This window comes from Notamacropus eugenii, chromosome 2, assembly GCF_028372415.1.
Source record: "Notamacropus eugenii isolate mMacEug1 chromosome 2, mMacEug1.pri_v2, whole genome shotgun sequence".
Lineage (NCBI taxonomy): Eukaryota > Metazoa > Chordata > Mammalia > Diprotodontia > Macropodidae > Notamacropus > Notamacropus eugenii.
Genome location: NC_092873.1, coordinates 72,602,250 through 72,614,195, shown reverse-complemented (window position 1 = coordinate 72,614,195; position 11,946 = coordinate 72,602,250). Strand labels below are relative to the sequence as shown.

The following is an 11,946-nucleotide window of genomic DNA, read 5'->3' as shown; positions in this document are numbered from 1 at the left end:
TCTATCTGTGCCCAGATGGCAGAAATAGGAGACACTGCATAGGAAAATTTAGGTATTGGTTAAGAAAACAAAACTTTATCTTACTAATGAAGGAATCAAAGGCTCAAAGATTAAACAGTTAAGTATCAAAGCCAATTCAGAGCCAAGACTTTTGATTCCATATTCCACTATACAAGAGTTATCCATGGATAGATTTCAGGTGGTCTTAGAAGTTGTATGAGAAAAACATTATCTTCATATTCATTGACCTCTGATATTTACTATCTCCAATGATTTAAAAACATTTATTCTTAAAGGGGATCCACAAGTTCCATTAGACTGCCAAAAAAACTCTATGATAAAAAAAAGTTAAGAATTCCTGCACTATACCATGATTATGCTAAAAGATCCCTTTGTCTTAATGCTCTCTTCCGGAGTAACCAAAACCTGTGTATTAGAAACAGAATTGCCCCCCAGCTGTAAAAACACGATCTGGAAAAACAATTTATTAATCCATTCCTAATGGTGAGATTCAAACTCATACCTTAAAAGAAACTTGAGCCTTAATCTGGCAATTTAGACCACTCAGCCACACTATGCCATTTCCCACTGACATCTACTGCTTAAACCTAGGCTAAATATCTAGTCAGGCCCTAGATCACTTAGTATAAAGTCCTCTTACTAATATCCATTCCAACCTGAGCAATAAAAAAGTGGATTGGATCTCATGAAGAAGTTTTGAAATAAACGAAGTGCTTGAGATGGTTTACCAGTCTTTTGGGCTCCCAAGTCCCCAAATACAGACACCCTAAGCCAACTTCTTTTTAAAGTTTTTAATGTTCAAATTAGGACCCAACTAGAGCCCTTCATAGGTTAAAAGGAGATCTCTTCTGAAGGAGCTCAGTGATGGGGATTTTATCTGATGGCCTGCATAAGACTTCTTTAACTGTTTGAACCACTGAGCTCTTGACCTATATGGAATCCTTGATGTGAATTAAAGCAGGCACTACCAATGAAAAGACTTAAGTCTACTGTATTTAAGATCATTCTTCCCAGTATCTACTCTCTAAAGTTAATTGACAAAAGAATGTCATTCAAATGCTTTCACTCATCCATTACATTCTTTTAAGCTTTCTTATTTTAGGTGAACCTGCTAAGTGAAGTATTTCCCAATCTTAACAATGAATGTATTTCTTCAATGTAGATCCTCCAAACAACAAATAAAAAATGTAAATAAAAGTAAAGGCTGTTACTACATTCATTACACTAATATAGGTTTTCTATAGGAGAAGTTCTCTAAAGTTAAATAATTATTCTCCAAAGTGAAGTTGTTTATGTGCTGAAGTTGCTTATGGAGTCTGTCCTCTCATGGCTTCTCAAATGTTTTATGAGGCTGCAACTCCTACTAAAACTCATTCCACATTGCTTGCACTGAAAGGGTTTTTCACCAGTGTGTATTCTCTGATGTTGGTTAAGATGAGACTTTAGTGCAAAGGCTCTCCCACATTCATTACATTGATGAGGTTTCTTGCAGGAGTGGCTTTTCTGGTGTTGAGTTAGGTGAGAACGCTGGCCAAAGTTTTTCCCACATGTATCACATTCATAGGGTTTCTCTCCAGTGTGCATTCTATGATGCTGAACAAGGTGTGAACTATAACAAAAAGCTTTCCCACATATATCACATTTATAGGGTTTTTCCTCCATAAGTACCTCCTTATTTTCAATCAATGATAAATTCCAACCATATGCTTTCTCACAAGTACCATCTTTCTGAGGACTCTGGCCTCTATGAATCATCTGATGCTCAATTAGGCTGTTATACTGATGGAAATTTTCTCCACATTCACGACATCGGTTTGCTTTCTCACGGTAATGGAGTCTTAGATGTCCTGCTAGGTGTGAACGCCGCCCAAAGCTTTTCCCACATTCACTACACTGAAAGGGTTTCTCTCCGGTATGAACGCTCTGATGCTGAACAAGATGCGACCTGACCCGGAAAGCTTTCCCACACAAGGGACACTGATAGGGTTTTTCCCCTGTGTGGACTCTCTGATGCTGAGTAAGGTGTACACGTTGATTATAACTTTTTCCACATTCATCACATTTAAAGGGTTTTTCCCCAGTGTGTATTCGCTGATGTTGAATAAGGTGTGCACTCTGAATGAAGCTTTTCCCACATTCATCACATTTATGTGGTCTCTCTCCTGTAGGGTTTTTTTTGTGGATATCTATAATTTCTCTAAAATTTCTCTCCTGGGAAGGGGGCTTCCCCAGTATCATCCCTGTGAGTTTTCCCTGTTGCCTATCTAACCAACCTTCATGTTCACGGCTGTCACTAAACCCCTGACCTTGTGAAACATCTTTTTGAATTTTTGCTGAAATTTCTCTGTATGTTTCTGTGGCATCAGAAATTTTCTTCTTTAGTACCTTCATGTTCTTACCCCTTTTCTCACCACCTGAAACAATGAACAGAAAATGCAAATGTCACTTGTTTCCTATACAGAAGGGAAGCAAACTATAAAAGGTAAACATCATTATCTAATTAAATGAAACTATTACATAATAGCTAGTGGAAAAGACTTCCATTATAGGGCTTTAAGGAGCAAAATTTTGGTGATTGGGTCAGGTAAAGAAGGCAAAGTTAACAGAAGATGGAGCTGATCAAGAAGTGTGCCCAGTGGGGGTAAATAGCAAAAATATGAATAAAAATATCAACTAATAAGGAGGGAAAGGAATCCTGATTTGGGAGTAGGTGCGTAGGGGAGGCAGGGAAGAGAGAGGTCATTAGATAATAGAAGGAAAAGAGGAAGTGAAGAGATAAGAGTAATGAATGGGTCAATAATTGGGGAAAGTAGGATGATGGAAAGGGGCAAGAATTAGAAAGACTGAAGGTAAGTGGGCTAAAAAAAGTTATAATAAGCAGGACTGGCAGGGGGAAAGGGAAATCATATGGATGAAAAGAATGAGTAGGAAATGTCAAAGTACTAAGAAGGGATCAACAAGAAATGTTGTTAAAAGGGTGAGGATGAATAGGTTAACTGTAAAGGTGCCACCTAGTTTAAAGTAACTATTCTAAAGACTAGGGGTATATATCATAACAAGCCAATCAGACTCCAAAATGGGATGGAACTGGCTAAAGAAAATGGGTAATTTAACTCCACTTTTAAAATGGCTGCGAATTCACTAGAATGTTAGGCTGAAACAAAGGATACAAATGGCTTTTAAAAATATATAAGACAAATAGCCAATCAGCTGGTTTTTAAAAAAAAAATAATTGACTAATTAACACCACTACCCTTCTTCAGACTGCAAAACTTAAGAATGACTTTACCCCATGCTAATTAAATTCTATTATCCTGTCTATCCATTCTCCTTTAACACTCCCACCCCATTCAACAGCACTACACAGTTTTGTTTTCATTTTCCCCCAAATATAAATTCTCTCTTCATTACATTGACGGGTTTTCTCTCTGTAGTGGCGTTTCAGATGTTCAATCAAGTGTGAATGCCGACCGAAGCTTTTCCCACATTCATTACATCCATAAGGTCTCTCTCCACTGTGGACGGTCTGATGCTGAACAAGATGTGAGCTCACACGGAAAGCTTTTCCACACACCTGACATTTGTATGGTTTCTCACCAGTGTGGACTCTCTGATGCTGAGTAAGGTGCACACGCTGATTATAGCTTTTCCCACATTCATTACATTTAAATGGTTTCTCGCCAGTGTGGATTCGCCGATGTTGAATAAAGTTTGAGGCTTGAAGGAAGAATTTGCCACAGTCATTACATTTATGACCTTTTTCTACCCTCACTGTTTGTTTTTTATTGATGTCTATAATATCCCTGAAACCCCTTTTCTGGGAAGGATATTGCTTTGGTTTATCCACTATATAATTTTCTTGTTGTCTTTCTAAGTGGCTTCCATAGTTCGAGAGTTCTTCATATTCTTGATCCTGAGAATCATTCTTTTGGATACTTCCTGGAGTCATCCAGAGTGATTCTGCTTCTTCAGAAATTTCCTGCTTTACAATCAGCTCCATATTCTCATTCCTGGGCTCATAATCTGAAAAAGCAATTTTTTAAAAAAATGCAAATGTCAATTATTCTGGAATAAAGAAACTTTTTAGGTTTATTTAGAATATTCAAGTGAATAAATGAGATAAGCATTCAAGAAAAAATCTAGAAATCAGAAGATAAGGTCAAAAACAGCAAGAAGACTTAGAAATCGATAAGCACAGGAAAGCAAAAGTGATGGGGACTAAACCTGTGATTTCATTAGTATATGAAACTCACAGATAAAGAAACTGTCCCTATCAATGTATTCTCTACAACCCTAAGAGTGCTACCCAGAATACTGAGATTAAGTGATTTTTCAAGGTCACATAGTACATAACAGAGACAGGTCTAGAACCCAGGTTTTTCTGGCTCCAAGATTAGCTACCTCTAAGTAGGGAAAACAGTATGTCTCTTTAATGTTAATATTTTCCTTTTACTGTGAGACATATTTGAATACTTTAAAATTCTACATATAAATATTCATAATGAAATCTAATTTTGTACTTTTAAACTAACTCAGTCTTTACCTTCCTTTTCCTCTTAATTCCTAGAAAGTCTTTCCTACTCTCTTCAGTGCTGAAACAGACTCAATTTGGAATGGATTAAACTATGAGAAAAAAGCATTCATTATTTCTGCATACTGAAAAGAGACATTACAATGAAAAGGATTTAGAATATGCTGAATGGCTGGATTCCAGAGTCATCAATAATGGTTCAATGTAAATGCAGAAAGAGGTCTCTACAGGACTGGCAAAACTGGTGGAGTAGGGAGAAATAGCACAACAGAACTTTCTATCATGACTTCTCCAAAAAAGATCTATGAAGATAGCCAAAGTGGCAAACAGGAAATCCAAGGAAAATCACAATGGGTAATTTTTGCCGCCCAAGTTCATAAATTCAACCCACAGGTAAAGGGCCCAGGACAGAAATTGCATTAAAGGGGTGGGCCAGCAGCTATTTCACTCCAAACGTGTAAAGGGATCTTGGATATAACTTTCAAGCACAGACTAGGGGTAGAAAAAGTGGCTCTGTTACTCTACAACCAGATCAATACCACAAAGTTATGTCATGCTAACCAGGAATGAACTAAGAAATCAACACAGGAGAAGGCCTGGAACAAGGTAGGATGCTGGGTCTGCCACTCAGATGAAACAGAATTATAACCAAGGACCAGGGGACAATGACCAAGGAAGAGGGCTGCAAACTAGAACTTTCCAAATAGCTGACAGGAGATAGGACCAACAACTATCCATAGGAGTTCTAACTACAGGTAAGCAGTAGTGTTGCCCAAACCCAAACTGGGGTCCAAAGTAAAAGAGTGGGGGAAAAAAATTAAGATCATGACCTAGATCAGACTAACTCAAAGTTGGTGGCTCACTGGCCTGAACCTCCCTTGAGATCCTTTAAGGTACATAGTACTCTTCATCAATAAAAGAGAAAAAGCAGATCAACAAATAGAGCATAAAACTAAAAAAAAAAAAAAAAAGACAATCTAGAAAACTCACAAATTAAAATAAAACCCTTCAACTAAACACTAAAATAGAAATCCTGGAAATAAATGTAAAGATTTTAAAAACTGAAAAAAAAATCATTGAATTAAAAAACAAAACTACAATTTTCAGGAAAGAGTGGATGAAAAATAGATAAGCCAAACTTGATTTTTTTTAAAAAAGGAAAGTAAATTATCAGTATCAGAAGTGTAAAAGATGAATTCGTAACCAATGAAGAAGCGAATATTTGGTATTATTTGGCTCAATTATATGCCAATATAATTGACAATTTAAAAGAAGTAGGTGAACACTGATAAAAATACATATTGCCCAGATTAACACTACAGAAAACAGAGTACTTAATCCTATTTTAGAAAAAGAAATTGAACAAGCCATAAATGAAGTCATAAAAGAAAACAATGCAAGATCAAATGATTTTACAATGCTTTCTACCAAATATTTAAAAAATAATTAATTTCTACTACAAATAAACTTTGACAAACAGGAAAAGAAAAGGTTCTACCAAATTCTTTGTATAAAGCAAAAATGGTCCAAACCTAAACTTGGATAGTCAAAACAGACAGAGAAAACTATAAACCAATATCAATAAGGAGTATGGATGTGAAAATTTTAAATAAAATATTAGTCAGGAGATTCCCCAACATATCACAAAGATAACCAGCCCACATTTATACCAGTAATTCAAGGCTGGTTCAAAATTAGGAAAATTATAAATAGAATTGACCATATTAAAAACAAAAACATCAAAAATCAGATGCAGAAAAAGCTTTTGATGAAATCCAACACTCATTCCTGTCAAATACACTAGAAAGCATAGGAATAAATAGAACTATCCTTAAAATGAGAAGTAGTACCTACCTAAAAGCAAGAGCAAGCATTATTTATAACGGGAATGTTAGAAGTCATTCCAGTAAGTTCAGGGGTAAAGCAAGGATGTGCATTACCACCATTACTACTCAATAAAGAGCTAGAAATGTTAGCTATTGCAATACGACAAGAAAAATAAATTGAAGGAATAAATATAAGCAATGAAGAAACAAAATAATCACTTTTCACATGATAGTTCACTTAGAGTCAATTAAAAAACTTAATTGAAACAAATAACTTTAATAAAATTTCAAGATATAAAACTCACAAAAATCATCAGGATTTCTGTATATTACCCAAAAAATCCAACAGGAAGAGACAGAAAGATTAATTCCATTTAAAATAACTACAGACAATACAAAATAATTGGGAATCTACCTGCTGAAATACACACACGAACTAAATGAACACAATTATAAAATATTTGTACATATAAAGACAGATCTAAATAACTGAAGAACTATTAACTGCGGGGGCGGAGCCAAGATGGCGGAGTAGAAAGACGCACATACACATAGCTCCGAACCCACAACCCATAGAACATCTACAAAAAAGTAACTCAAGGCAAATTCTGCCCCAAGAGGCCACAGAACATTGGAGCGAGGGAGATTTCTGTTCCTGAGAGACCTGCAAACCTCTCGCAAAAGGTCCTTTGCGCTGCGGACTGGGCGCCGGGACTGGGAGCTGAGTACAGCCCTGCCGCGGCTGCAGCACCAAGAGGAAAAGATCCGAGCGGGCTTCAGGGATGGAATCTCCAGCGGCCACGCGGGTCCCTCCACCCACAGGTGACAGGGGTCGGTGAGAGGGTCTCTTGGGCAGGTCGAGAGGGGAGTGGGGTGCCCCCATAACTCAGGTCCCCTCGGGAGGCAACAGCAGAGACGGGAGAAGACCGGGGCTCCCCAAGCAGGCAGGAGCCTGGATCCATTGTTGAAGGTCTCTGCATAAACCCCCTGAGGGAACTGAGCCCGTGAGGCAGCCCTGCCCCCACCTGAGCACCTAAACTTAATCTCACACTGAATAGCAGCCCTGCCCCCGCCAAAAGCCCTGAGGCTGGCAAGCAGCATTTGAATCTCAAACCCCAAGCGCTGGCTGGGAGGATCTGGAGGCGAAGTGGGTGAGAAGAGAATATTCAGAAGTCAAATCACTGGCTGGGAAAATGCCCAGAAAACGGAAAAGAAATAAGACTATAGAAGGTTACTTTCTTGGGGAACAGGCATTTCCTCCCTTCCTTTCTAATGAGGAAGAACAATGCTTACCATCAGGCAAAGACACAGAAGTCAAGGCCTCTATATCCCAGCCCACTCAATGGGCTCAGGCCATAGAAGAGCTCATAGAAAATCAAGTTAGAGAGGTGGAAGAAAAGCTGAGAAGAGAAATGAGAGACATGCAGTCAAAGCATGAGCAGTAGAGCAGCTCCCTGCTAAAGGAGACCCAAAAAAATGCTGAAGAAAATAACACCTTGAAAAATAGGCTAACTCAATTGGCAAAAGAGGTTCAAGAAGCCAATGAGGAGAAGAATGCTTTCAAAAGCAGAATTAGCCAGATGGAAAAGGAGATTCAAAAGCTCACTGAAGAAAATAATTCTTTCAAAATTAGAATGGAACAGATGGAGGCTAATGACTTTAGGAGAAACCAAGAAATCACAAAACAAAACCAAAAGAATGAAAAAATGGAAGATAATGTGAAATATCTCATTGGAAAAACAACCGACCTGGAGAATACATCCAGGAGAGACAATTTAAAAATTATGAGACTACCTGAAAGCCAGGATCAAAAAAAGAGCCTAGACATCATCTTTCATGAAATTATCAAGGAAAACTGCCCTGAGACTCTAGAGCCAGAGGGCAAAATAAGTATTCAAGGAATCCACAGATCACTGCCTGAAAGACATCCAAAAAGAGAAACTCCTAGGAACATTGTGGCCAAATTCCAGAGTTCCCAGATCAAGGAGAAAATATTGCAAGCAGCTAGAAAGAAACAATTCAAGTATAGTGGAAATACAATCAGAATAACACAAGATCTAGCAGCTTCCACATTAAGGGATCGAAGGGCATGGAATAGGATATTCCAGAAGTCAAAGGAACTAGGACTAAAACCAAGAATCACCTACCCAGCAAAACTGAATATAATACTTCAGGGGGAAAATTGGTCTTTCAATGAAATAGAGGACTTTCAAGCATTCTTGATGAAAAGACCAGAGCTGAAAAGAAAATTTGACTTTCAAACCCAAGAATGAAGAGAAGCATGAAAAAGTAAATAGCAAAGAGAAGTCATAAGGGACTTTACAAAAGTTGAACTGTTTACATTCCTACATGGAAAGACAATATTTGTAACTCTTGAAACTATTCAGCATCTGGGTACAGGGTGGGATAACACACACACACATGCACACATGCACACACACATAGAGACAGAGTGCACAGAGTGAACTGAAGAGGAGGGGATCATATCTTAAAAAAAAAAAATGAAATCAAGCAGTGAGAGAAATATTTTGGGAGGAGAAAGAGAGAAATGGAATGGGGCAAATTATCTCTCATAAAAGAGGCAAGCAAAAGACTTTTTAGTGAAGGGAAAAAGAGGGGAGGTGAGAGAAAAACATGAAGTTTACTCTCATCACATTCCACTAAAGGAAGGAATAAAATGCACAGTCATTTTGGTATGAAAACCTATCTTACAATACAGGAAAGTGGGGGTGAAGGGGATAAGCAGGGTGGGGGGGATGATGGAAGGGAGGGCACGGGGAGGAGGGAGCAACTTGAGGTCAACACTCATGGGGAGGGTCAGGATCAAAAGAGAGAACAGAAGTAATGGGGGACAGGATAGGATGGAGGGAAATATAATTAGTTCTTACACAACACTACTATTATGGAAGTCATTTGCAAAACTACACAGATCTGGCCTATATTGAATTGCTTGCCTTCCAAAGGGAAGGGGTGGGGAGGGAGGGAGGGCAGATTGGCAGACAGGGGCAATTAGAACGCTCGGTGTTTTGGGGTGGAGGGAGGGGACAAAAGGGGAGAAAATGTGGAACCCAAAATTTTGAGAATGAATGTTAAAAAAAAAAAAAAAGAAATATTAACCGCTCATAGGCGGGCTAAGCCAATGTAATAAAAATGACAACTCTACCTAAATTAATCTATTTGTTCAGTGTCATACCAATCAAAGGACTAAAAGCATTATTTTGTAGAGCTAGAAAAATAACAAAATTCACCTGGAAGAATAAAAGGTCAAGGATATCAAGGGAATCAATGAAAAAAGGTGAAAGAAGGAGGTCTAGCCATACCAGAACTTAAACTGTACTATAAAGCAATGCTTATCAAAATAATCTGACACTAAGAAACAGAAACAGAACAGTGGATAAGTAGAATTAGATCAGATACATACTACATTACAGTAAATGACCATAGTAATATATTATATGATAAATCCAAAGATGAAAACTTTTGGAACAAAATCTGATTATCTGAAAAAAACTTTTGGGAAAATTGGAAAGCAGTACAGCAAAAATTAGATATAGACCAACATCTCACACCACATACCAAGATATGGTCAAAATGGTAAATGATTTACACATAAAGGTAATACCATAAGTAAATTAGGAGAGTATGGAATAGTTTATCAGACATATGGATAAGGAAAAAATTGAGGGTCAAAGAAAATGTAGAGTGCATTACAAAATGTTAAATAATTTTGATTATATAAAATTTAAAAGTTTTTGCACAAACAAAACTAATGCAACCAAAATTAAAAGGGAAGCAGAAAACTGGGGAAAATTTTTGCAACAAGTACCTCTAACAAAGGTCTCATCTCTCAAATATATAGAAAGCTAAGTCAGGTTTATAAAAAATACAAGTCACTCCCCAATTAATAAATGGTTAAAGGATATGAACAGGAAGTTTTCAGACAAAGAAACCAAGGCTATCTGTAGTCATATGAAAAAATGCTCTAAATCACTACTGATCAGAGAAACACAAATTAAAATAACCCAGAGGTACCTCCTTACACATATCAGATTGGCTAATATGACAAAAAAGGAAAATGATAAATGTCGGGGGAATGTGGGAAAACTGGGACACTAAAGCACTATTGCTGGAATTGTGAACTGATCCAACCATTCTGGAGAACAATTTGGAACTATGCCCAAAGGGCTATAAAACTGAGCATACCCTTTGACCCAGCAGTTTCACCGTTAGGTCTACATTCCAAAAACATTCAGAAAAAGGGGAAAGGACCTATTTGTACAAAAATATTTATAACAGCTCTTTCTGAGGTGGCAGAGAAATGGAAACTGAGAGTATGACCATCAATTGATAAATGTTGTTAAAGAAGCTGTGGTATATGATTGTAATGGAATATCATTGTGCTATGAGAAATGACAAGCAGGAGGACTTCAGAAAAACCAGGAAAGACTTCCTTACACGAACTGATACAAAGCGAAGTGTACAGAACCATGGGAATGTTGTACGCAGTAACAGCAGTACTGCACAATGAAGACCTATGAATGACTTAGCTATTCTCAGCAATACAATGATCTAAGGCAATCTCAAAGGATTCATGATGAAGCATACTATTTTTCACTTTCATTTTTTTACTTAAATCTTCTTGTACAAAATGATTAATATGGAGACATTTTACATAATTGCAAAAAAAAAAAAAAAGGGGGACAAGACTTTCACATCACATGAGGAACAAAATAGAGGACTAGATACTTTCTCTCATCTCCATGACCTCTCAGACCTTTCCAAAACAGAAATTATGTACCAAAGATAATGCAACTTCCTCTGTCTCCATGGTCTAGGACACCTAGAATCCAAAAGGTTAAAAAAAAATGCAAAACACCCATGGACTGATGTTCACTAACCCTGAATTCACTCAACAACCCTCCCCTACTTCCCACATTCCAAGAGGGTACACTAGCAGACACAAAGACAACATATCTGCTTACAACAAAATCCATCCCTACACCCTTGTCTCCTCTATCACAAGGGACAAAGAAAGTGAAGAGGAGAAAATCAGGGGAGAAAAAAGACTGACATTACTAAAGATCTCAGAAAGAAGAAAATGAGCCAGTAGCTAGGGAAAGACTGAAAATAAGTGACAGAGTGGGAAAGACAAAGGGGTCAATCAGTTGGAGTGCATGGGATGGAATGCAATCACTTGAGCAGATAGAGGGATAGGCCTTGGTAAGGTGTAAGGACACCTCAAAATGTGAGACGGGGTGAAGAAGATAGTGGCAAAGGCATCTGAGCGATAGGAGATAAAGAGGTGAGATGAAAGAGCTCATGGAAAATTGCCTCAATTTTTTTTTCTGTAAAATGGCATAGGATATGAACGGTTCTCGTAAGTACTAAGAGCAAATTTTAACCACATGAAATAATCTCTCCAAATCACTAATAAGAGTGATCAAAACAATCCTGAGATTTTACATCACTCTCAGCAAATTTGCAAAGATAACAAAATATTTGAATAGTCAATGTTGAAGGGAAGACAGGCACACTTATTAATTGTTGGGAGAGTTCTGAATGCAATCT

General features: G+C 37.6%; 1 protein-coding gene across 3 annotated transcripts in view; it reads right to left on the bottom strand.

Annotated features, from left to right (window-relative positions):
* Positions 1–797: 797 nt before the first annotated feature.
* The window catches only part of ZKSCAN5 (zinc finger with KRAB and SCAN domains 5), a 28,121-nt gene continuing 16,972 nt past the window's right edge, over positions 798–11,946 (bottom strand). For all 3 annotated transcript variants that reach the window (XM_072640925.1, XM_072640927.1, XM_072640926.1), the window contains 2 exons: positions 3,433–4,044; positions 798–2,435 (listed from right to left, as the gene is read on the bottom strand). In XM_072640925.1, coding sequence (XP_072497026.1) covers positions 1,312–2,435; positions 3,433–4,044 — 1,736 coding nt within the window. In that variant the 3' untranslated portion in view covers positions 798–1,311. The remainder of the gene's footprint in view (positions 2,436–3,432; positions 4,045–11,946) is intronic.